At 39.5% G+C, this 25,748-nt stretch overlaps 1 protein-coding gene across 1 annotated transcript in view; it reads left to right on the plus strand.

Moving 5' to 3' along the window:
* Nucleotides 1–4: 4 nt before the first annotated feature.
* The window catches only part of LOC104544049 (ATP-binding cassette sub-family D member 2), a gene marked incomplete at its 5' end in the record, with an annotated part of 42,214 nt that continues 16,470 nt past the window's right edge, over nt 5–25,748 (plus strand). The window contains 6 exons of the mRNA XM_010188793.1: nt 5–685; nt 2,041–2,221; nt 6,548–6,669; nt 9,580–9,748; nt 13,156–13,250; nt 14,582–14,727. Coding sequence (XP_010187095.1) covers nt 5–685; nt 2,041–2,221; nt 6,548–6,669; nt 9,580–9,748; nt 13,156–13,250; nt 14,582–14,727 — 1,394 coding nt within the window. The remainder of the gene's footprint in view (nt 686–2,040; nt 2,222–6,547; nt 6,670–9,579; nt 9,749–13,155; nt 13,251–14,581; nt 14,728–25,748) is intronic.

Raw genomic sequence — 25,748 nt, forward strand, 5'->3', positions numbered from 1 at the left:
CAGGCAGCTGCTGGAACTTCGCAAGCTGTTCTTCCCCAAGCTGGTGAGCGCCGAGCTGGGATTGCTCTGCCTCCATTCGGTCGCTCTGGTTTCCAGGACCTTCCTCTCCATCTATGTGGCTGCCCTCGATGGGAAGATTGTGAAAAGCATCGTGGAAAAAAAGCCCAGAAGTTTTGTCTTTAAATTAATCAAATGGCTGATGATTGCAATCCCGGCCACTTTCGTGAACAGCACCATTCGGTACCTGGAGTGCAAGCTGGCCCTCGCCTTCCGCACGCGCCTGGTGGATCACGCCTATGAGACCTACTTTGCCAACCAGACTTACTACAGAGTGATCAGCATGGATGGGCGGCTGGCCAACCCTGACCAGTCCCTCACGGAGGACATCATGATGTTCTCACAGTCCGTGGCACATCTCTACTCCAACCTCACCAAGCCCATCCTGGATGTCGTGCTCACATCCTACACCCTTATCCGCACAGCGCGGTCCCGGGGAGCTAACCCCATCGGGCCCACACTCCTGGCTGGGCTTGTTGTCTACGCCACGGCCCGCGTGCTCAAAGCTTGCTCGCCCAAGTTTGGCAAGCTGGTGGCCGAGGAGGCACACAAGAAGGGCTATCTGCGCTTCATGCATTCTCGTATCATTGCCAACGTGGAAGAGATCGCCTTTTACCGAGGGCACAAGGTAAGGAGGAGAGAAATTGGAGGGTGTTGGGGTCACTCCTGCAGTGCCAGAGCTGACCTGTGTTTCCCTTGCTGCCCTCCTCGAGCACTTCGGGTCCCTCTGACATTTAAACCTGTTTACAGCTTGCACTTCCCGTTTCCTAGGAAAATGCTGTCTCGCAGGTGGTATCTGGGGTGAGCAGAATGTAGTTCCCTTCTGCTCTGACAGCGTTGCTGTTTTGCAGCTGGATCCTATGCTGTTATAGAAAGCTAATCTCTGTTCTTGTTTTTCAGTCCAGTCCATTCTGTTTAACTTTTCCAGGCTTTTTTTTCTCTTTTTTTTGCCCATGTTTATGAACTACCAGATTTAATGCTGCAGAAATAGCAAGCAGGGCACAGTAGAAAGTCTAGGAGGAAACTCTGTTGTAGCACAGAGAGCACTACAATCTTTGACACTCTTTTACATAGCTAAGCAAAGATGTAGTTAGTCATCAGAGTCTTAAAATAGCTTAAGTACAGTACTTCAGCAGTCACAGTTACATAAACTAATGGCTTGTTTTAAAGCCACCTTATTAAGGAACTCTTCACATTTTTATTAGAAGTGAATTTTGGCTTTAACATCTTTCAGACACAATTTGGAAAGAAAAGCTGTTTTGTGCAAGATGAAAACGAAAGCTGGAAACCAGCCTGAAGTGTTCCTCTTTCAGTCCAAGCAATGATTATATAACGTCAATGGTTTATTATTTTTGTTGAAGCAGTCGTTCTCAAAAGCTGCCTGTAATGATGCTTTAAGTGCAGCTAAATTAAACATTTTTTCAATTCCTATATACTGTCTTGAACTGAATGCATTATGTCATATTGACTTGCAACTGTCTTTGACTTGTTAAACCTCTTGGGGTAGTTCTCTCTTCCTCCAGACAGCTTGCAAAAAGAAGCAGCAGTGCATTTCAGAGATCACCTCTGCACCTTTAAGATGCTGGAGATAATTGATCCCCAAATGATTTCCAATATGAGGAGTTTCAGTTGCTGTGAAACTCTGCAGCTGTAGCTTTATTAAAAGGATGTAGGATCAGTCTTACTTTGGTTGTTAGAATCAGCTGTTGTGACTGCCTTTTATGTTGTTCTTGTATATATCCGATACCCTAAAAGAGCTGAAAACCTGCCAATTGTAAGTAAGAACCTGGTCCACTCATGTCCATGAAGCTGTGCACTTCTGCTATGAGACTGCAGCACCGTGAAAATAAAGTACCATGCAGCAGGTGTGACTCAGAAGTCAGTGCTCTGGGTACCCATTATTTCGTGCTTTTATGTCAGTGTATCTTGTATGACATGTGCATCGTTGTTGCATTGTATAAATGTTTTCTTTTTTAACTATAGGTAGAAATGAAACAACTGCAAAAAAGCTACAAGGCTTTGGCAGATCAGATGAATCTCATTTTGTCCAAACGTTTATGGTACATCATGATAGAGCAGTTCCTGATGAAGTATGTCTGGAGTAGCTGTGGTATGATCATGGTCGCTGTGCCCATCATCACTGCAACAGGATTTGCAGATGGAGGTAATAACATTTTTTACTTAATTTCTAAATATTTCTTTAAAGTTGCATCCTCAAAAGACTGTACTTCCCCTCAATGCCGTTCATATTTATTTATTATTCACAGACTTTATTACAATGTCTGTGTCTTGTGCATAACTTTAAAGCATAGCAAGTCAGCTGAGGAAAGAGCAACACAAAAGATCCAACTCTGAACATAATCCTGATAAACAGCATGAATTCAATACTTAGGTGATCCTTGTGTCACATGAGATTATAACGATTATTGCAGTCCTTATTCACTGGTCACTATTGGGATTGCAGGCTGATTTTTGCGGCATCTCCTGCTACTTTACAAAATGATACTATTGACTTTCCTAGATTGCTTATCTTCTCCTTCCGTAAGCTGTAGTATAATTATAGGTAATTATTCTCTTATGTGTTGACGTGTTAGTAACCACTGTTTTTCCCTGACTTCCTGGGAGGAGAGCAGGTGAAATTCAGATTCTAGGCTTGGATGGTAACATTTTTGACATCCTAGCACACCTTTCCAGGAAGTGAAACAAGATTCAAGTAGTGCTGTTATTACAGAAGCTATTAAAAAAATAATTAAGGAGGGATAGTGAAAGAAAAAAAAAAAAGGGGAAGTTTGCCTCAACAAGTTTCCTTATGCACAATTAGAACCATAGAGTGTGTTACAGATTCCATAGAATTCTTTAAGCACAGATCCTACAATGACTAGGGAAGGATCAGTTCTAAGTTTGGTGCATTTAATCAAGAATGAACGAATTATTTTCCATACAGGCCTTGGCAATTATATTCCAAATCAAGGCTGTCCACCTGGGCAAGCTTGGTTCGACTTGTGGGATGGCTTTGTCCACCCCCTGCATGATTCAGCTGACTTGGGGTTGTGGTGGGTCATGGCTGGGTGTTCAGCTGCCCAAGCCGCTCACGTGGCGCAGGAGGGCACTATATCAGGACCCTGGCTGGCATCCTGGTAACAGCTTCCAAAATATCAGGAGGTCCTGTTCCAGACAGGAGAGTTTGTACAAAGCCATTTCACCTCAAGGTGAAGGTTATCAGCACAACAGGAAAAGTGATAAGAGTCTTTCTGCTAAGATGGGAATGAGTACAGTCATGAAAAAGATTTTTTAACCACACATTATAAATATATCTGTGGTATTGCAGCATGAATAATAATAAAAATAAGACTCATTCATGCTAAACTACATAACATTCCTGTTACTCATGAGTATTCTTTTGATAAATACTTTACAAATGTGGGAGAAAAGAAAGACACAGCGATGGCTCACGTTGTAAAGCAGAAGAATATTTGCTACCAGGAACATAAAATGTTGAAGCATGAGGCTTATTATGGATTCTTCTTGAGGCATATCGTAACAATGGATTGCAAACATAATACTGACAAATCAACACTGTCAAGACCAGTTCAAAGTGTAACAGGTATTCAAAGAATCCACCAGACCTGAACTTACCGTTGACCTGCTTGGGGAAACAGTGCTGTGTGCCTCAGCAGGTCAGATGCAAGTTTGTTCAAATCTGAAAGAACAGATAGTGGATTTCTTACACCAGAATCAGGGATATGCACAAAACTGGTATCATGACCAGACCTGAGACTAAAATGGTAATGCAATAGACGTGGTGCACTTCTTCAGGGGAAAGAAAAAAAAAATCCTCCAATAAGAAGAAAAACGAATCTTCCATGATAGTGATATTTCTGACTCAAATTTGCTAATTCTATTACATGTTTCAGGGAAGAAATTAACTGGCAAAGCCAAGATTCCCATTTGATAACATTTCTCATTATTTTTGCATTAAACAATTGACGTTCCAGATGTTGCATCTCTCATCATTTTCTGGAAAGTAACTGTTTTTGGAAGCAAGACTTTGATTTCTCTAGACGCAATGAACACTTATCTTGTTTATGAAACAAGCATGACTATAAATTACATAAATGAAGCTGAAAAGGGAAATGTGAGATTCTGTATGAAGCAGAGACAGCCCCTGGCTGCCCTGTTACAATGCACCACTTCTGCAAACGCAGAAGGCAGCCACGTGAAAGATGTTTTCGACGAAAAGTTCAAGAAAAGTAATCTTGATGGGTTAGGCATGTCATAAAAGAGCTTGTGTTTTGGAATAGTGATATGATAATAAATAATATATAATTCTAATTTTTCAAATACTCCTACAAGTATGCCTAAAATGACCACTGCAGTGGTTTGTAGAGATCTCTAAACTCCTGCTGGATGAGCTAGCCTGGGTGCTGGAAGCAGCCGTCAGTAAATTCTGCATTTACCTACAAGAGGAGTTTTGCATTGGTGTAGTGAAACCATTCCTAAATGATTTAATGTTGGTGGTTCTATGTAGCATGGGCTGCATGGGTTATGATCCCAACCAGATCATCAAAAATTGGTTCTCTGACAAGTAAGAAACAAATTTCAGTGGGCTGGTTTTTACTAATGAATTAACTGAATTCTCTCTGTCCCCTAAGTTTATTCTTCTTGGAGTGGAAATGACTTTAAAATAAGTGGGAACTACAGGACCAAGAGTTTTGTAAACTCTCCCTTTGCAAGACATTTTCTGTTTGTTTGTTTTGTTTTTGTTTTTGTTTTAAAGCATGCCTCTCAGGCATGTCTCAGGTGGCTAGATTTTATACAACTACTTGACAATGTGCTGATGTTGTATAACTTAAGCTAAAAATTTTGAACATGTACCTCCATTAATTAAAATGGTTACAAAAAACATCTGAGGCCAGAAAGAGTAATATATAAATGGTGGGTGTGTGTGTATATATATATGTGTGTGTGTGTGTGTGTGTGTGTGTGTGTGTGCAAATTATCATGTGAGAATTTTTAAACAAAATTTTCTTCGATTATCCATAGCATATTTCAGTGATTCAGATGTAATTATGTAGAGATAACTGTAAGAATGTGTAAATGAAAATAAAAAAACCAAAACCATTTAGATTTAACTAATAGAGACAGAAAGATACATTTGGCTTTGCTACTGCATGTGGATTTCTAGACACCGGATTTCTAGAATTGAATCTTGTCAGGGAGGAAAGACAGTTACCAAATAAAAAAAGTATTATTTGCTATGCTCTTGCATTGCTTGATGTAGTCCATAAAATTTATGGTCACATCACACTTACAGGGAATTCCTCCTGGATTTTCTTGACCGTAAGCACTGCAAACTTCACAGAAGATGTTGATAAAAATTGCTAATACAGAAGTTGCCACACTGGATCCACCTGTTAACCCTGCCTAGGCTAATGCCTAGCAGCAGCTTAGCGTAAAAAAAAAATAAATCCAAAACAACCAAACTTTAAAAAAACTTGAGAAACTTAAGGAAATGAAATAACATCCAGACCCTGTTCTGCAACAGACTTAAGCAGTATATAAAGATGCAGAAAACCCTTGAGACCTTTCATTCTAAATCTTGTATGTGAAAATATATGTTTGAGTGGTTTGCTACACATTGTCATCTTCTTTTTTGTAGATGCAACTGTTAACACTGAAACAGCAGTTTAAAATATTAGCCAGCCACTTCTTTTTAAATCTTGATTCCTTCAAGAACAAACATTGCAAGTTGACTATGCTGTATAAATCTGTAGGTCACATGGTAGCAAGAGTATATGTAAATATGATAAATGTAAACATATTTATTTCTCACATGTCTATAATTTCTGCTACTGTTTTCTCCTTGCCTGTTGCTGCTGACATGTTCTTATGAGACAAATCATTTATTTGGAGCAAGAGTTTTCTTGCAAATAAGATGCAGTGTGATGAACAAAGCATCGCAGCTTTGTTCTGGGGTCAGATGAAGAGAGAAACTGTGTTGTGAGAGAGGTTATCTTCCTTAAAACATGCCTTTGATAATAAAAGAGCTTCGTGCTTTCTTATAGAAATAGACTCACGTTGCCAAGTTTCTCTCGATATGTTTCCTTTTACATGAAGTCAGTAAATAAGAAGGCTGAAAATTAATAATTGCAAAAGTAGTAAAAATGCTATTAAAAATCTGGCTTGGATCATTGCTTAGGTTTAAAATGGTTATATTAAAAGGAAAAAAATCTAGGTAGACAAATAGTATAAAACAATAGCGTGTTTTGCAGAAGAAGATGAATTCCATGTACTCCCACTTGTTCTTTGTCACCAAGCTATCTATGCTAGTTACATTCACCAATTCTTTTTGAAAGATTGTCTTCACAGAGTGAACTTTTTCTTAATTTAAAAGCTACTCTATTATGACTCACATTCTAATCCTAATTTAATTTGTAGAGAGAATTTTCAGAAGAATATTTTAACAGAAAACTTTTTTTTTTACTTTCAGAATTGGAAGATGGCCAGAAACAGGCAATGGTTAGTGAAAGAACAGAAGCTTTTACTACATCACGAAACTTGCTGATCTCTGGAGCAGATGCTATTGAAAGGATTATGTCTTCATACAAAGAGGTACTGTACATCTGTCATACATGAAACAGAGAGGAAAAAAAAAAGTAAAACAGAATTTACATTTAATATGAAAAGATTTTTAAAAGTGCAGTTTTTAAAGGCAAGTTCAATTGCAACTAAATCCATGGAGATCTTTGAACTGATAGTTTGATCTTTAGAGCTAAGTCCACAAAGAGTCTAAAGTGCACAGCTGCCAGTATGGTGCAACATGTAAATGTCATTTTTAATACCTCTGTTCAGGTGCCATCAGAGAGCAATAGAAGTTCCTGGAAGATGAGTTCCTCCTCTGTTTAGAGACCTGAATTCAGGCTGTCTGCCTCCAGTGTATTGGGACTCTTCTGTTCGAAACGTCACATTTTGTAAAGAGTATTGAGTACTTATTTCCTGACCACCTAAACTGTAGGGCTGTTTTCAGTATCTTATGAACTGGTTAAATTGTAAGTAATTTTGCGAAATAGAGAAATTTTAGCAGGAAAAAAATCCATCTTGGGACAGCAAATAGTCAAGAAGTACAGGATGTTCATCTGGAAGATATTGTTTCAGGTCCTTACCCAAATTTCAGTAAAACTGAGCTTTCATCTGTGGTCTCTCTTGGGCATTTCTCTAGGTGTCGGCTGTTAAGCAAAAGAAAAGTGAGGCAGCTCTGTTGTCTCCTCAGCATTTCCCTCTGAATGTTGGTTCTGCATTTGTCAATTGGTTTTTGCTCGTCCCCTTGGTGGGAACCCCTTTTCCCAGTGCAGTGCGAGGAGGCACGCATTAGCTGGGCAGCTAATCAAAGGCTATGGATTCTGTGACTTGGAATCCAGCCATAATAGCTACAGTTTGTAAATTGGAGGAGGAGGGGTAGTTTGGTGCCTTCAGATACAAACTCTGACAAAGCCAGAGTCTGTGCTTTTTTCAGAAGGAGTTCTAATGAACTGTGATTTTGACCTATGCTCCTTTAGCTGTTCCCCTGCTTGGCCTCTGCTCTAAAGATATTGCCAGATAACCTTTTATACACTGATGTAATTTCAATTTTATTTTAAACATTTAAGTAATTTTTATAATTTACATGGGGACTTTTAAACATTGGGGTTTTATTTTTTGGAAACAAAAATACCCACAAAGTAGCAGGAACAACTGAACAAACTCACTTTATTGATAACATGGTGGGATTTTAATCTAGACAGCATGAGATCAAAGACCAGCTCTATGAATTTCCATCTCAATTTTACATTTATACTTCTCTTCAAGAGACACTGTGGTACTTTAAACACATTGGCATTCCCATTTCGCAATTCAGGCAGTTTGCAAAGGACAGTGTACTTCAATCCACTTCACGTGGTAATGACATTCCAGTTCTTGCCCACCTGATTCACCAAAGCAACCTCCTTCAAGCAGTGTAATTGTGTGCAGATGAGGGGGGCTCAACTTTGCAGGTCAGTATTTTAGATGGAAGCATTTAGTGTTTTGACAAAGTGAGTTTGTAGGGTCATGGCTCAGAAACTTACTACAAGTTATGTTTCTTCTGAGGAACAGTTGGTACAAGTTTCATTCATCACATGCAGGATTCTCTCCATCAAATGCCACTGACAACGCCGTGTGGAGCACTCAGCCCTGGCATGAGCTCCAACTGAAATTGCTAAAAAGACTCCAGTGTGAAAACTGATGTTTCAGCTCCTATGTGCTACCAACTGCCTCAAGCCCAATACTTTTCACAGCTCTTAATGCAGTTACTAATAGTACAAAACGATGTACAGCTGATGGAGTTGAAACACTGAGTGGTTACTCTTTTTAAACAGAGTTTTTCAAGGTGTTGTATACTTGTTAACTTCCAGTGGAGGGATGGCCATGTGGCCAGACCTGGCATTCACTTCTAAATCTGGCACAAATAGTGAAATTTATAGAGGATTTTATATTGGAATTATGTATGCCCACAGCAGGTGAACTCAATCATGGGGTGTATGTGTTTAACCATAGGAAGTTAATGATTTTATAATCCCAAACTAATTTTCTTGCTATTCTTGTCTTGCTTTCTGCATTTGGTATAAATATGCATCCTTTTAAAACCATGTAATAATACATTTATAGTAAGGTGTCCAGGTTTAATTCTTTGCTGCCAGCAGATGGAGGCAGTTCTTTTGGAGCTCTTGGTGGTGTTTCTGCCCAAGAATAGGAAGTTACCAGGTCCAGAGATCTGTTGTTTCTGTCTTCACCAGGTGGAAATTGTGACAAAAGGCCTAAAAAAAAGCAATGAAGAAAGCCTTTTAAGAGACCTCACCATCTCAAAAATGCTCAGTTCTAATCTCAGGTCTCAGATTTAGTTCTGGTAATCTAGGGTGCAGGTGACAAGAGTAATTTCCTTTTTGTACTGTATTTTAGATTAGGATGCCCTGGTGTTGCCTGTTTTACACAGAGAAGCACACCTTTCCCACAGGGGATTTTCAGAATACAGGGAGGTAAACATACATAATTATAGATGCCATTTTTTCTTGCTTCTGTGGATCTTTACTTGGCTGGCAAATGCAGAGATTTCTGGTTTTTCTCTTGTATGATAGGCTCTCTATTTTCAGATATGCTAATGGCTGTTCTCTGCCAGTTGAATATTCTACTGATCCACAGAAAAGAACAGTTCCTGCAACCTCCTCATTTGCTGGAGCTATCACAGCTCACATCGGCTGAAATCTGTGCCCCTCAAATTGTCTCTGGCTACTGCCTGGTAGGAGCTGTGGGTGGCTTCTGACTTAGCACAGAGTCTCAAGGAATGAAAATTGATAGATGTCAAAGGATGGGTCATTGATCCTTCCAGAGTGACGTTTGAGGAGCACTGACTCAGAATAGCTGGGAATGTTTTTCATGAATCTTTGGCCAAATTTTTAATTTACAGAATTTGTGAAGAATAACTGAAATGAGGCATTTGTTGTTTCTCAGGTTACTGAGCTAGCAGGCTACACCGCCCGTGTCCACAGCATGTTTTCAGTCTTTGATGAGGTGAAGAGAGGCATCTACAAAAGAACTGCTGTTATTCAAGGGTCTGAAAACAACAGCAAGAGTAAAGATAAATCAGAACTACGCATCGATGGGCCCTTAGAAATCAAAGGTAATTAATTCACATTTGCATGTATTTCCCTGAGTGTGAGGCCAGTACTGTGGGACAGGAGGTGAACAGAGGTTTTGTTTCTACAACAAATCAGCCTCTCAGCCTTAATACCCCAGAGACCATGTTGCCTTCCATTTTAATCTGCTATTTTGTAACTCTGTGCTTATGCAGGGCTTTTCTAATACACAACATTGCTCAAATGTTTTCTTTGAAAACTTTCGATGAAAAAGACATTCAGCTATACTATTATAGGTGGTGGTGGTATTATTATTCTTGCATGTACCTGCAGCACTTGCTTTCCTCAGATACTTAATTTTTTTCAGAAAATTGAGACTGTAACATTCTCTTCTTCAAATACCACATTATTTTGTTTGGAGTAGATAGGAAAGACAGATTGGCTCAGTAGTGTTTGTTGAAAATACTGTTTTCAGTGACTAAAAATCAGCCTGTGCTCAGTTTTTCGTAATATAGTGAGAATTTTCAGCTGAAAAAGGGGCTGACACCTTTACCCTTCCCCTCACCTCCCAAATGATCTGATCAATATATACTTTATCCCTACTGTACCTATCCTTTATCTTTCTGGTGCCACTACCTGCCTGTCGCTACCCTCCCCAAAGCATTTTCTGTGTACATCCGTTTCTTATTGTACTCCATTATGTACCACCTCTCTCTTATGTCCAGCTGCTCTCTGAAGTATTTAAAGGCAGCTTTTGCAATGGGCTTTTCCTAATTTTCCCAACAGAACCCTTCTGCTTCTCACCTCTGTGGTGTTGAAAAGCCTCATTCCCTCCCTTTGGCCCCTGAAAACTTAAACCTTAGTAGAGCTGAGGACACCAAAGTGCTCTTTATGAAATAACTTCTTTCAACAATTTCAACAGTGCTGCCCTTCAGCACAGATTTCTGTCCAGGTCCTCTGGCAGGGTTCTTCATAACAAATAATCTGATGTCGTGGTGGATAGCTGTGGAAAAATAGCTGATGTCCTAATCTTGTACATCTTGGTAATATTTGGCTGAAATTAAAAGAAGTGGCGATGTATAACTGTTACATTTTGTCATGTACAAGAGAAAAGGTTTGTAGTTCCTGGCACAACAAAGTAATCTGGGAGCTCTTTTTAGATAACTGTGTTTTAAAACCAAAACCAAATATAGTTCAGATATGCAGGTGTGCTGTTCACGTTCCCTCTTAGTCTAGTACACTAATACCTAACTCCTTCTTTCTCTGCAGCCTTTTCCCACGATTTGAGTCCAGTACAGTCACACATTTCATCCAGCCTGAATTCCTCCTAAGCTGTGGTGACTTGCATTTGCTCCCAAGTGGTTGTAGGCTCTCGGAGGCAGCTAGCCAATACCAAGCATTGTGCACAGGGACTTAAGCAGAAATTAGGCCAGATGAATCTAGGCCACGGGCTTCACACTTTTTATGATAAGTTCCATTGTAAAACTGTTTTTCCTCCTTTCTTGTGGTCTTGATACTTCAGAAATCCCTGCAGAGGGGATTTGTATGTGGATAAAAGTACACGTGCTCAAATACGTATGTGTCTGCATTGTTAGAAAAGAAAAATCCTAGTATTCAGCTTCTCAAAGGCTCTTTGCACACATACTACTTATTTCTTTTTGAATCATCCAATATAAGTTTATGTAACTAAGGGATGTCTTTGCTGTGCCTTGCATTTACTATTGTCAATAAGAGCATTGTGAAAATTTGAAAACTATTAGAATATTTTAACAGATAATAACATTGCCTTATACATAGTGTATCTAATAATTCAGAATTCTGAAGTTGAAACAGGTTTTTTTACATCTTGTACAAATACTGTCAAATTGTATTTCTGGCTACACATAAATACGCTTTAAAAGCATGCTAAAGTTGCAGTCAAACACTGTGAAGTTAGGAAATGAGAATTAAGTTTACTTAACACTTACTTACTATTTTTTATAATAGATTTATTTTAACTAGAATTTCTCCACTGTATGCAAGTGCTTGAATGAATTTTGCAAAATTTGCTTGAGACTGTGAAGGATAATTTTCTGAGAAGACACGAGCAGATGAATGCCAAGTCCTTCACAACTGTTCATGTGGTTGGAGTGACTGGTATGACAAAAGTGTGTCCTGGCCAGATTTGTTAGCATTTTTGCGAACCCATCTGTAAACACATGGCTGATGTGGTGGGGTTGATCTCCCAGTTGCGTTTCAAGGGCCTTTGTAGGAGTCTGAAAGGCTACAGAGCCTCAGTGTGATGAGAAGGCTTCAAGAATTTACTTTTTTAACAGCAAAACAGCTTTGTTTTCCATACTCTTATGTTGGACACCACAGAACTGTTTTAAATAAAATTTATTTTAGGAAAAATGCTTAGGTTGATACATGGCACAGAAATTTTTGCCCAGATTGGTCTAGTTTGGCAAAGTCAGAAGCAACTGAACAAAGAGCCTCTTAATGGAAAATGTAAAACTAAGCTTAACTGAAGGAAATACTACCAGATCCGTTTGTAATAAACTCAGCTTTTCCTTAGTTCCATTTTAATTTGTTCAGATTAGTCTAAGTTATAAAATAAGCAGTCTTTCAATCCAAAGAGCAGTATCTTTCCTTTGCATCTTGTCTGTAAAGGTAATTTCTGATATTTGTCTAGAAGCCCAGCTGTTTGGGTTCTGTTTGGAAAGCCCATTAACAGGCAACTGAGAAGTTAGAGTTGGTTTCATCTTTTTACTGTTTCCAGAAGAATTTATTTCAAAGTCCTTGTGTTAGAAGTATCCAAATGTCCAACTGAGATAATATATTTGAATTTGCTAGAAATCCAAAGAATCCAAAGTGCAGTTACTGGAGTGAAATATGTTATATGGGTTTCTGCAAATGCTTACAAGACACGTTTACAGTGTCTGCGGCTTCAAAAAGAGATGGAAGCAAGCCATGAAATGTTTTCTCCTTTGCTTTCGTTGCTGGAGGAGACTGAGCTCAGCTCCGAGTTTCAGAGCTGGTAGTGCAAGTAAATTCCATCTTCTAATTAAATCCTCAAGAGAAGGTAAACTGGTCTGCCTATGGCTAAGGCTGTCCTTGAACTTTTTTACTGGTTGATATTGACCAGCAGTTTAAAACAAAATACAGTAAATACAGGCAGGATATGAAGAAATGTGTCTTTATAGCGCATTTTATATTTGTGATGCATATTGTGCGTTATATTTATGATCAAATTTAGGATTCATTGTATACCCTTGGCTCCTGCTGACAGCGTCTTTCTGACTAGCTAAGATTTATTATGCAGATTTTCCACTAGGGGAACCTGGAGCACATGAAAGAGCTGTTTGAAACTCAACAGTTTATACTTCTCAGCTGTGCACAGAGGCTGTCACATATCGTTGCTTAATGGAAGGTTTCACAAGCTATTCACAAATTATTTTTGTTTTCTTTCTAGGGAAAGTTATTGATGTTGATCATGGAATTATTTGTGAAAATGTTCCTATTATTACTCCGAACGGCGATGTGGTGGTTTCCAGACTAAACTTCAAAGTAAGATGATATGCAAGAATCCTCTGATTGTTGCCATCACATTAACATAAACAGCACAGAATTCATGTACCTTATGTTAAGTACTTGGAGGAGCATATGGATAAAAGGGAAAGTCCAGAAAGGTAGGCATAGTAGCTCAATAGAGGCAGGAATATATAGTTTATTCTGCTCAAAGAAAGAGAAGAGAGGATTTCTGGTGCTCTTGCCAGTTGAAAAACTAACCTGAGATTTTCAAAGGTGGATATGGGAGTCTGCATCCATCCTAACTTAATTTCAATTAAATTGGTTGCTTTACTCACATAGGCTCCTTTAAAAGTCTGAGTTCACAGCAACAGTGAAAAAATTGAGTCTGTAGTTTTGCTTGATCATCTCAAAGAGCAGTACTAACTAATGGTTGACAGCATAGTTCATAAACCCAACTGTGGATTTTACTTAGTAAAATCTTTTATTATTAAAAAGCTATTCCAGATACCACTCGGTACCTGCTCACAATTTTAATGCATGACCTTTACTGAATTACTCCTATATATCTCCTGACCTTATGTTCCAGTGCAGATGTTAATATTTTAAAAAATAGTTGAAGTTTTCAGAACACTAACATGAAAAATTCCAGCGGGTCCTTTAATTTAGCTAAAGCAGGGTTTCTTTTGCCACCGCTGTTGGTATAGGAATTAGCAAATAGGAGGACAGGGTCCTAGCTACGGCAAAACTTGCAATGGCTTCAGTGTAGGAAATTCAGACTTGTAAAATTACAGCTTTAAGGTCACAGAGACAGTTGTATTTATTCATTTGGCTTGAGACAAAAACAACAGAAAACATAGCAGTCAATATATTTATGCTTAGAGAATGACATTGTGATTAAGCATGGGTAATATTCAAATGAGTAAAACCAAGTGTATAACAGCTAAAATAGTGGTATTTAAGCAGATAAAGGCAATGGGAAGTACATTTTCCAAATCATTTCATCGGGGTCCCATAGCTTAAATTAATGTCACTGATGGGCATAGCACTGCTTTGTACGCCGTTAACACCTTTGGACCTAATCTACATTAGAATAATTCATTCTGACTGTGGTGTATTGACGTTGTGATACAATCAGTGAAGTTTATAGAAGTACTCAGATATTATGGAAATTATTTTCATTATTTCAGCCCACATATTGAATGTAATGACACTGTTTCCAGAATAGATGCATAAATATGTGCAAGTAATTAATGAAAAGGGTTAATAATTTGATATAAACATTCACATAAGTCCCTCTAGGAATCTTAGACTGTCTTGTGCCACATATACTGCTTAGTAACATCTTTGCATTTTCGTTGCTATTGTAGGTCCAGGAGGGGATGAATCTTTTAATCACTGGACCCAATGGCTGTGGAAAGAGTTCACTCTTCAGAATTTTAAGTGGTTTGTGGCCTGTATATGAAGGAATTCTTTACAAACCCCCTCCGCAGCACATGTTTTATATACCACAAAGGTATGTGTTTTGCTCAAGGTGATGCCTTTTTTTCTGGTTACATGAATTTTGACCCTGCTTCTCTAATTTTCAATCTGTGATATGTACAGCTAGGTTAAAAGGTGATAACACGACCTCACCTGTGTGGAGAGTACTAAAATAAAGAGATCCTTTCTTGTTGGTGATGCAAATCTTCAGTCATTGGAAAAGGCTCACATACACTTGTGATGGAGCCTATGCTCCCCTGACGGCTGAAGTCTTGGATGATTTGGATCCTGGGAACATTCTAGAATCTGAAAGAAATTTGAAATAGACCTAATAGATCTTAATTCTGATTTCACTTTAAAACCAAAGATCAAAACAAGTGAGAGTGTTTTGATTCCTAAATGTTGAATTGCTCAAAATAATTTTCAAAACTTCAACTTTAACACAGGACCAGAATCCAATCCAATATTAATTGCAAATTGCCTTTTTTTAACAGTATATGTTCATTTCACTAAGGGAAACATGGCTTTTTTGTGCTTTGTTTGTATTCTGATTTGCTATTGGATTCTCAGAACATAATTTAATGCAATTGATTCTAAAATATCTCCTTAGAGACCTCTAACTAGGTTGTTTTGCAAAAGCAAAATCAAACACTGAGAATTTTTGATTGCTTTCTGTAGTTCATTTCTTCCCATGGGCAAAAGAAGTATTCATGATACAGTTTGTAGTCTGGTTTAAAAAGTACAAGCTATTAAGATGAATGAAAAATATTAACTGATGAGTAGATTTTACTTGCTGCAGGTGAAGGTAACCAAGAACATTTGTCCATCATTTTTTCAGACATATGTATAATTTATTGCTAGCCTTGTCATTTGTCTGAGCCACTCGGTTTCATTTAGGAATTTGGAGCAAAATGCTTTATTAAATGTTTTTCAAAACAGTATTTCAGAATTCCCATTGTGTGGAACATTTTTAAATTAACTTTTATTCTTAGGCAGAACAAAAGCTATTCTGATTTTTTTTCTCACGGAAAATCTTGAATTTCAGCTACTTCTGTCCTCTGTGTGATCTCAGCCCCTTCTCAGATCAACATCTGAGGGTGGCTTGCCTACAGCCTTCCCCCTGTACTTACTCTTTATTCTGTGAAGGCAAACAGCCTCACATTGCATTCAGGCAGATTTACCAAGGTGCTGGTTGAGGGGATTGACTCACACCTGCTGGATTTTCCTTTCCATAACCATGGTTCTTTGTTAGCTGTTCTCCCTAACTTTGCAGTGCTGAGGGATTTTGTCCAGCAAACCTCTTCTTTGGAACATTTCAAAACGTTTGGTCAGAAACTGCGATTCAGCCAGTGTCTTTGCGGCCCTCTGGGACTGAAGCCATGATGCTTGAAGGTATCACTCATGTGCAGTCCATGCCAGTAGCATCCCCCAGGAGAAAGGGTGCTGCTGTGATGTCTTTGAGACATCTAAGTGACATTGCCATGGCTTGGCTCTGTGGCTCTGTGATCTCTGTGCTCTTGGAGGGTTTTTTGGGCAGTAGAGAGGTATTCCCTTCCCAGGGAACAGAGCAGTGTCTGGGTGAATGTGGCAATGGTGAGTGACAGAGAGGGCTCTTCTGCAAAAGTGCTACAACCGGACTGTGGCTGAAGATTTTGAAGTCTACTTTGGAGGGCAGTTTGGCTGTGTCAGTGTGGGTTCTGTATGGTTGGGAACATGGCCTGTCATGAGTGTCTTGTATTTGGAAAGGGACTATGAGACTGAGTCTTGTAGGGATTTGTGGGTGAACATGGCTCAAGTGGTTGATATAGGACAGTGGATATAGGACAGTAGTCATTCAGATTTGTTTGTTAGGATGCCCTTGAGGATCTTGAGTTGCTTTTTTTGCTTAATTTGGGCTTACAGAGTCTTACATGAATATCTGAGACACAAAGAATGACTTGAAAGAGATTCAGTTTTAAATTGAAGTTTATACATTTCTGGGTCAGATTTGCAAAAGATCTGGATTTTTAGGTCTTTTTTGTGGATTGCCTTATGTGGTCCAGGCATTTTTTTTTTCTGCTTGCATTCCACTTCTAAGTGTTTTAACACTTCTTTTATTTATGGCCTAAATAAACTACACATTCAGTTGGGTTTCTTTGTGTGTTGCTGGCTCTGGAATATATTTAGAGTTTCTGTAGTGGTTTGTAAATTGTTCTGACGTCCCAGAATTAAAGCAACTTGTTTTGGAAGGTCCTGCTGCAACCATTTTGCTTATTAACCCTGTGCAAATTGCTGCCTGGTCAGGATTCTGGACCTTCTTTTTTTAATTATTTTTTTTTTTTAGACATAATTCTAAAACTTCAGACTGGAGAAGACAGTGCCCTGCTGTCCTGGTTTGAGGACACCTGCCCACAGTTCATCATGTATATATTTCAGCATAACTTTAGGGAAAATTTATGGTCTGGACTGAGAGGATCTGGGAGGTGGTAGGACAGTATCACCTGGATTTTAACCTACTTTGTTCTCATTTAGTGGGTAGGTGAAAACTCTAGTATAGCAGAAGGCCCTTGACTTGGTGCACATCTATCAGAGCTACAAGTTAGAAAGACATCACTGTGTGTAGGTGCATACATTATATCTCTGGTCTGAGAACACGGGAGATGGATCTCCATGAGTGGACACAGTTATCATTGAGCCTGGCAAGAGTTTACTCCTGTGTGCCTGTGGCTGGATTTAATTCTGCATCAGCCCTTTCGAGTCAAATGTAGGAACCTCATCTGAACACAGTGAATGGTGGAGAATACAGTGACTAACAAGTAAGAAAGTACTCAACGGTAAGTAGGAGCTCACTGAAAAGATGATTTTTTCATCTGTTTGTAATGTTCCAGCATAGTATTCCAGAAATGCATGGGAAATCATGTGTCTTTGCAGAGTTCAAAAGCTACACACAAAAGTATGATTTATTAAAATGTGAATTATCTCATTGTATACTCCAAATTTCATCAGCACTGAAAACACTTTGTAGTTGCTTTACTTAGCAGTATGTAGGCTTCAAAACAGAGCCTTAAGAGTCCCTATCTTTTTATCTTTTTAGATTGCTTAGCGTCATCATATTACTTTTTTTTTTAGGTTTAACTGTGAATCGAGAGATTTTTTTTTTCCTTCACTTATATAGGGCCAGGCCACGCAGAATTTGTCCTTAATCAGCGACGGTTCTGGTGGATGTTGGTGGGACAAACTGCCCTTTTGGGGGGGGCAGGGAGAGAGAAGCCCAGGGGTTTCTATGAGTGTGTCTCTGCCATGAAAAGAGGAGGGTGGGCAGAAGAGAGGGAGGTGTTACAAGGCTTTAAGCAGTCCAGCATCACAGTGGTGCCAGAAGCAGCTTCTTTTCAAGGATGGATCAGTGATAGGACCTGGTCACAGCTCAACAAGTTGTCACATCTCATATGAGCCTCAGTAACTGTCAGCGTGTGTGCTTTTACTCCTTCTACTTCTCTGTCCCTCTTTTGCAAAGTAGAATTAATGTGTTAACCACCTCTTTGCATTCCTCTTTTAATTAACTGGTCAAGAAGGTAGGATGAATGAAAAACTAAATGCTTGTGGGTGCTCTAATTGATAAGGAGTCATGATTCAAATCAGAACTCAGAAACATAATTTTAAGTAATAAATAAGTAACAAAAATATGTAGTGGGTAGCATGAGTACCAATGCTAAAGATGTGACAACAAATATACATGTAGCACTTAAGGAATTAAATAATCAGTCAATCCTTTCATAGTAAATCAGCAGTGTATCTGAAGGCAGCCTGATTTCTCCAGACTGTGCCCTGTTTCTACTCGGTTGGTCTTAAACATGGGAGGAGGCTCCATCTTGGTGGAATAAGTGAGCTCGAGCATACAATTCTTCCTAACATTTACTCCAGCTCTTCTTGCTCTCCAACTAAAAGTCTCAGCATTTTCAGTTGTAAAGAAACCCAAATTCTGCACGTCAGCTCTCATATCGTTGGTTGTCTCGTTTGATATAAACGCCAGCAGAGTTGCACAGCTACATACTTGCATGTTACCTTGGCAACACCACAGGAATATTCCTCAATGTCTCTGCACTGTAAAGCTGTAATCACCACTAGGTTATTGATATAAATTATTAATAATTTTCTGCCAGCTGTGTCTTATTGCCTTGTTTGCGTGAAGGATGTCTCGTGCAGTTCTCGTTGGCTCCGTAACCTTCTACCACCGCTCTCCAGTCTTCCAAGTGCAGCGCACACCTGAACCGTCCATCAGCATTTTCTCTTTCTCTCTTGAGGACTGATTTACTGATTTGCATTTGTAGAGCTCAGAGTAGTTCTTAGTTCACTGTACTTCTTTTCCCTGCTCCATTGTTACTGTTTTTTTCTCCCCAGCTTGTTTCTACTGTAATTTGGGTATTTTTGTGAGAGGGGTGTGTTTCTCCAGTGGTTTGCACAGTTTCTCTGTAATTTGGAGTGCCATTCTGGTAGAAGAGCAATCCTGATCGCTTTCTCAGTGCGGGTCCAATTCTGCATTCTCTCTCTCTCTCTATTGCTCATTCAGGTAGGTCTCTGGTATTTCTTTCCATCAACACCAGGCTCGTCAGATGCTGAAATGGAGGCAACCAAAGATGCACTAGTATCAAATGTTGTTCGTTCTTCATCATTAAAGTTTTACATACCTATATCTTGCTGCCTTCTTATTAATACTAGGACAGGATGGGACATAACAGTTTAAAGGTTTATCTGGCCTTCCTAAACTGTTTGGTTTTGCATATGTCTGCTCTATTTCTGATGTTGTATATGGGTTTCCTTTACAAGTCTTTTTCTGTCTGGTGTTTTTCCTTCTGTATTCTAAAAATATCTTTGGCTGCTAAACAGAATTGCATCAGCTACAAAGATATATTTCCTCTCCTTAGCTCTACTGAGTAATCCAAATGTCTGATGTGATTTGCCTCAAGTGATCCAAGGATACTCATTATGTGCATGAAACCAAGCAAGAATATTTCAGTTATAAGTGATATAAATAATAGTGATAACATAAAAGTCATTTTTACATTATAAGCACTTGAAACTTTAAAGATCATAGCATGATTCAAATGTTTTCTTAAGCATGGTAGTAGTGGCCACTGTCATGAAAATGTGTTTGTTTCCTAAGACAATTCTTGATTACCTAAACAACTTAATCTTGCAAGATTCTTGTCTTTGCTTTCAGATACCCTATATAACCTATGAAAGTATGTGCATATGTAGTATGTATATATATGGTTCTTCTGTATTAGACTACTTTCTCATTAGCGTGTAGCCTGTTACAGAAGAAGCCCAAGAGTTGTGCAAATATGCCTGTAAGAGCTTTGTTGCCTCAGCTCATTTAGATTGGCTCAGATGTCTCTGTGCTATGTTGTATTTCGCACATCCTCATTTCTTGTCAGCTCATACTGCTCCATCTTTAACTGTGATCCCTTTAGTAGGGGCAGCTGGAGTTAAACTGTACTCTGACTGCACATGCCAACACCACACCAGCAATAGTCATGGCCCTTCAGCATTTTGCTGATAGTGCACCACCGCATTGACTTGCTCCTTCAGTACTTTGCCATCAGTTCATGTCGTGCTTTATAGATAACTACTACCTTGCATGCTGCATCTATCTGTCGCACTTACTGTTATCAAGTTCATGGTGCTCTTTTTAAATATGTTTATTTCCAAAGTTCACCACTTATCTGGGAGATGAGAAAAAGGTCTGTGGTAGATAGTGTTAAAGCAAAACAACAAAATGTACTTCAGTTATGCATACTATTTTGATATAGGTTTGCTTTAACAAATTGGCTCCTACTTTGTATCTTCTTTTCTGAAATGAATCAAGTCAAGACAGGTTAAGTCAGTATTCTGCTGTTCATTAAAAACGCCTTGTGCCTGAGAGGGCTGTTAGGCTACTCCTCAGCCAAGGCACAGCTCTTCCCATTTCATCTTACTGCGGCTTGTATGAAAATACTTGCACTGCTCCCTGATTGAAGGAAGTCCTGACCTGTCTCTCATAGAACAGAGCAGTTCTTGACTTGCTGCCTTGTAGGTCAGCTGGAGCTTTGTCTGCCAGGACTACTGGGAGACCTCTCCATTTCTGCTGAAGGCTCACTCACAGCTGTAAAGTTTTAATGTTTTTAATTAGGTCTATGTGCTGACTGATCACAAATAATGACAGTGCCTCTTGGTAGCACATTGTGAAAAAGATTCACCTATGCTAATAGTCAGAGGTGGAAGATGGCTTTATGGATTAATTGCTATTCCCTCTAACGCCATGCAAGGTGCCTTCCTTACTCGCCAGACACAGACTCTGCTAATTAAAGCACAGCTTACAAGTCTTTTCTGTTATTAGGCAAATTCTTGCAGAAATCTCAGACTGAAGCCTTTAGTCAGCTTACTGCATTTGGGTTTAGTTTAGATTTAGATTTAAAATAAATCCAACACTGGTCTTAAAGACTGCAGCTGAACTGATGGTTGTGGAGGACTTCAGCATGCTCTAGGGTTTTGGTCCCTCAGTCCCTTCAGTCTAGGGACCTGTCTGGAGTAAGCTGTGGTATGGGAGATACCAAGAGGACTAAACGTGGATGAGGAATTGAGTTGTGTTGGCACATACTCAACTTTTACTCCTTCTGGAGACTAGTGCATTTCCTAGTGGGCAGTTGTCTGAAGCACAGAAGCCAGAACCACACTTGGTACAAGTGAAGAGCCTTGTTGACAAGTTTGAATCAGCAGAGAAGTCCAGGCTTGATTTGATACAGACATATCAGTATCATCTCTTTATCTACTGGTGGTCTTTTCAGTTGAAGCAGATTCTGTTATTACCCCCTTCTGTATCGATGGATGGAGAGACTTAATTCTCCAGACTCATGGAGATGGCTCACTTAAATCACAATGTGGTCACTTAATTTGGTGCAAACCAAGTCTTTATTTTGTGTGATCCATAGAAAACTTGAACATTCAGAGGATTAGGATCCATTCAGTAACTCATCGCATTCCTAGCAAGTCACAGATACACAGAGGAGTAATGTTAAAGTGCTGTTAGCTGCATGGCTCATTAAACACCATGATATGTATGCAACTAAAAGGTGAAATACATTCTTGTAATCAAAGCAGCATCCCTCCTATTTTGAATATTGTTTCAGCACTAAGCACATAAATCTTGTTTTGGATCTTGCACAAAAGTGACTGTCACTGATATGCAGCACTTCCTCCATTTATATTCTTTTGAGATGTTTACCTCGATGTTACTAAGTTTTTGTCTGCCCAGACACCCAGTTGTAGGACTGTTTCTGCTAGAATCTCTGGCAATCAGCTGCTGTGTTTCATAACTAATTTTGGACATCATGTTCATGCCAGCATGAGCTTGCATTGATTCCATCCTCCACTTGCTTCTTTTGGTGGGATTTTGAATATCAAAAGTCCTCATTCTGCACTGATAACTACATGTTGCCTGTACCACCCTCACAGGCATCCGTGTATGTGCTAGACTGTTTATGAAACTTAATTTAAAAGCTGGGAAAACTAGGCTTTGAAATATTTTTAAGTGCATTGTCAGGTTAAGCTTGACAAACACTTGATAAATATGAAGTCACTGAAGAGATTATAGGAACTGAGTATCACGGAATCACAGAATCGCTCGGTTGGAAAAGACCTCCGAGATCATCATGTCCAACCACTCCTGTCTATCCCCTAAACCATATCCTTAAGTACCTCATCTACCCACTCTTGAAATACATCCAGGGATGGTGACTCCACCACCTCCCTGGGCAGCCTGTTCCAGCTTCTGACGACTCTCTCAGTAAAGAACTTCCTCCTTATCTCTAACCTGAACCTCCCTTGGCACAACTTTTATATGGCTGATATGTATAGAATCCATCCAGCAGAGCAACTGACAATCTGTTTAATCTGTCCAAGGTTCATTTTGCTCAAACAGCTCACTTGTCTTTAAAATTTACATTTGATAGCAGTGCCAGGGGAACAAATTCATCTCCAGATTGACTGAAATCGCTGTGTAACCTAGCAGTAGTATGGACAAACATGCATTGCATGCTAGGGAGTAATCTGGTGGTTGCATTCAGGTGATCTAGTTTCTGCAGAGAAGTGCCATTCCTGTGCCCAGCTGGAGCAGTTACCTCCAGCTTCACGCCCTGCATTGCAACTGCGCAACAGAGGAACTTTGACAGATGAACAGAAACACAAATGTTTACTATTTCAATAATATTTTACCTAGGAATGTCAAAAAGCATGCTTCAAATGCCTTATGCATATCAAATTATGAGGAGCAACTTGGCTACTTCACACTGGGAAGCACTGGAAAAAATAAACTACAAAACCTGTCTGACATAAAAAGCTTGATATGGAAAGACTGAACGGATGCTGACTTTTGTGAGGGAAGGATAGCTGAAAGCTGTGTTAACAACTGTATCATCTTCCCTGGGAAGAAGGTCTTTCTCCTCCTCCCTGCTGTAGTTTTCAATCATAAACTCTCATTACAGTGCCCTATGCTTTTAGTTATCCACATAGTAGACATAGTCAGTGCCTCCCTCTGGAGGAGAACTGGTCTTTCCCATGCGCTATAGGCTCTGCCATTTCCCTGCCCCTGTGTCCTGGGCTCCAGGACTGTGTCCCAGCTCCAAGGTGAACTGGACCTTCAGCCCTCTCCCAGTCTCTCCATAGTCTGCTCACTCACACACCTTTCTTAAGGTCTAGTCTTGTGCTTCATCATCTTTGTGGCACTTACCTCCCATCAGATGCTAGGAACCCAGCGTAGTGCAGCATAAGATGGACCTTTAGTCAGAGCATGGCATGCTGCACTGATCCTATCATGCTAAGGTTCATTGGTTTTATGGTCTTTAGCACTCTCATGGGATTTTCTAAGAAGTAAACAATTCCATTTATCATTTATACTGTCAAGCAAAAGGATGTTAGCATGAGAACATTCTGCTTCACTTCAAGATAAAGACAAGGACACATGGGTGGCGTAATTGCCGATGCCAAGTGGTAGCTGCCTCCAGGCTCCTCCATTGCGATTAGCCAGCAGCCAAGTGCAGCGCAGCACAGGCCTGAAGGCCAACTGATACGTGCAGCACAGCTCTACACAGAGCAGCAAAGCATAGCACAGGCTTGTGCCCACTCAGGTCGTCTGTTAAGTGGATTGCTATCTCCTCAATGCACAACAGTCTCCCAGTTCAAACCACGGCAGCTGCTCGTCCTGTGTCCTAGGACGAACTTCAAAGACATAAGCAATACTGGAGGTACAAGTCCACTAGAGGACTCCACTGACTACAGAAAGAGACTGGGGTGACTAACTCAGACTTGGATGAGTAAAGTTTAGGTGAGATGAGTTTTTCCTGCAAATAATGCTGAGTAGTCCCCAGAACACTGGATTTTCAATTCTCTGTTCTTCGCTCATTATGCCATGGTCTTGTAGGAGCGTGTAGCAGGTGGGTTTCTTTCTGCAGTTCATCATGTGTGCACTAACCTAGCTTAGACTAGCATAGCATGTCTCTCCCAAGAGGGAAGGCTCTTCCAGACTTGTTTATCTGCCTAGCATTTTGCATTAATTATAGCCTATCAGTTTTAGTTTCTGCTAAAGATTACTACAGCTCTCTTGTGGCCGCTTCAGGTACCTATAATATTTATAAAATGACTATAATAATGTATCCATACACACGGTGCATGTCTGTATTCTGTGCCGTCATGTTCGCTCCTGTGTAATGCAGTGTTTCGCAGAGGATTAGAGAGGGAAGTCGGGGCAGTGTGTGACCTCCTGCTTGTTGTCAGGGTGTCTCACTGGCGGCACGCTATGGCTGTACTATTACTTGCATGTTCATATCCCAGTGCATCCAAAAAATGTTGCCACTAAACATTGTAAAAACCCAGCGCAAAAGCAGCCTCTGCTCTAGAGGCTTCACTTCCTCTTCTCTGTGAAGTCAGGTGTCACTTCCCAAATTATTCATGGTTTTGCAGATGAGATCTTTCTAAAAGAGGGAAACTGTCTTGTTTATTGTGTTACATTGCTGTGATAAAAATGAGAAGCACCTCTCAGGCTGAAGTATGCCCGATGGGACTGGCAGGACAGACTCTTGTCCAGAACAGCTCATTCTTATTTCTTCAATTAATTGATCTTCATGATCGTCCCTGCAAATAATCCTTTTATCATCAGGACTGCCAGAGGTATGAAAAGCCTGGGCCCGCAAAAATTGGATGTTTAAGAAAAGGGGAGTATTTTTCCTTCATTTGTCTGGCTGGTTTATTTGATTAATTGCAGGAGGTATAATTATTTCAGATTGCATTAGCTGCTTGTATTTTGTAGAAATTGTCTGGGTTTTGTTTTTAATTATTCATATGTTCTTGCATTCTTTCTGTTGTCTCTGCCTATCGCAAGATTCAAGTAGACTGAACTGGATAATTTTGTGAATAGTTCACCTTAAACTTTTATGCCATTTAGCCAGTTCTAGTCATACTATAAGTAATCTTCGTTATGGTAAATAAGTAAATCATGAGATGAGATGATACCTGAGCACAAATAGCACTTTAAATTAAAGGCTGCTTTTACCTTTCTAGTTATTATTTTTGCCCAGATTATTTTCTTGCAGAGCTGTGCATAGCTTCTTTGTAAAGAAAGCCACAAAGTGATTATTGTGATTTCTTTTTCAGCCTTTGATATCAGATTCTAATTATATGCATTGAGAATTCAGTCTTTCATACTGCGCATTTCATTTCCTGTTAACTGTGTTAATGGCTATAAGCTGATTACATTCCACTCTGGTAACTGATCTATCTGAAATATTTAGAGGATGTTCATGGCTAGTTCTGTATGAGGAGAGAGGAGAGTTCAGTGTAGGGTATTTTAAAGAGAGATCAATTATTTATATCTTTAGAAGGGTTGCTGAAACTTTAGCTGGTCCTAAAACTCTTGAACTAGATACAGTGCAATAAACTGAACCTGTTACTTCTTTAACATTTTGGTAAACATTAAACTATTTATTATTTTTAACTCTTTGGTGATACCACCTGCTGTGTGAGAGTAGTGAATACAACACTTCTTAA

Source organism: Mesitornis unicolor, unplaced genomic scaffold (genome assembly GCF_000695765.1).
Source record: "Mesitornis unicolor isolate BGI_N332 unplaced genomic scaffold, ASM69576v1 scaffold22347, whole genome shotgun sequence".
Taxonomy (NCBI): domain Eukaryota; kingdom Metazoa; phylum Chordata; class Aves; order Mesitornithiformes; family Mesitornithidae; genus Mesitornis; species Mesitornis unicolor.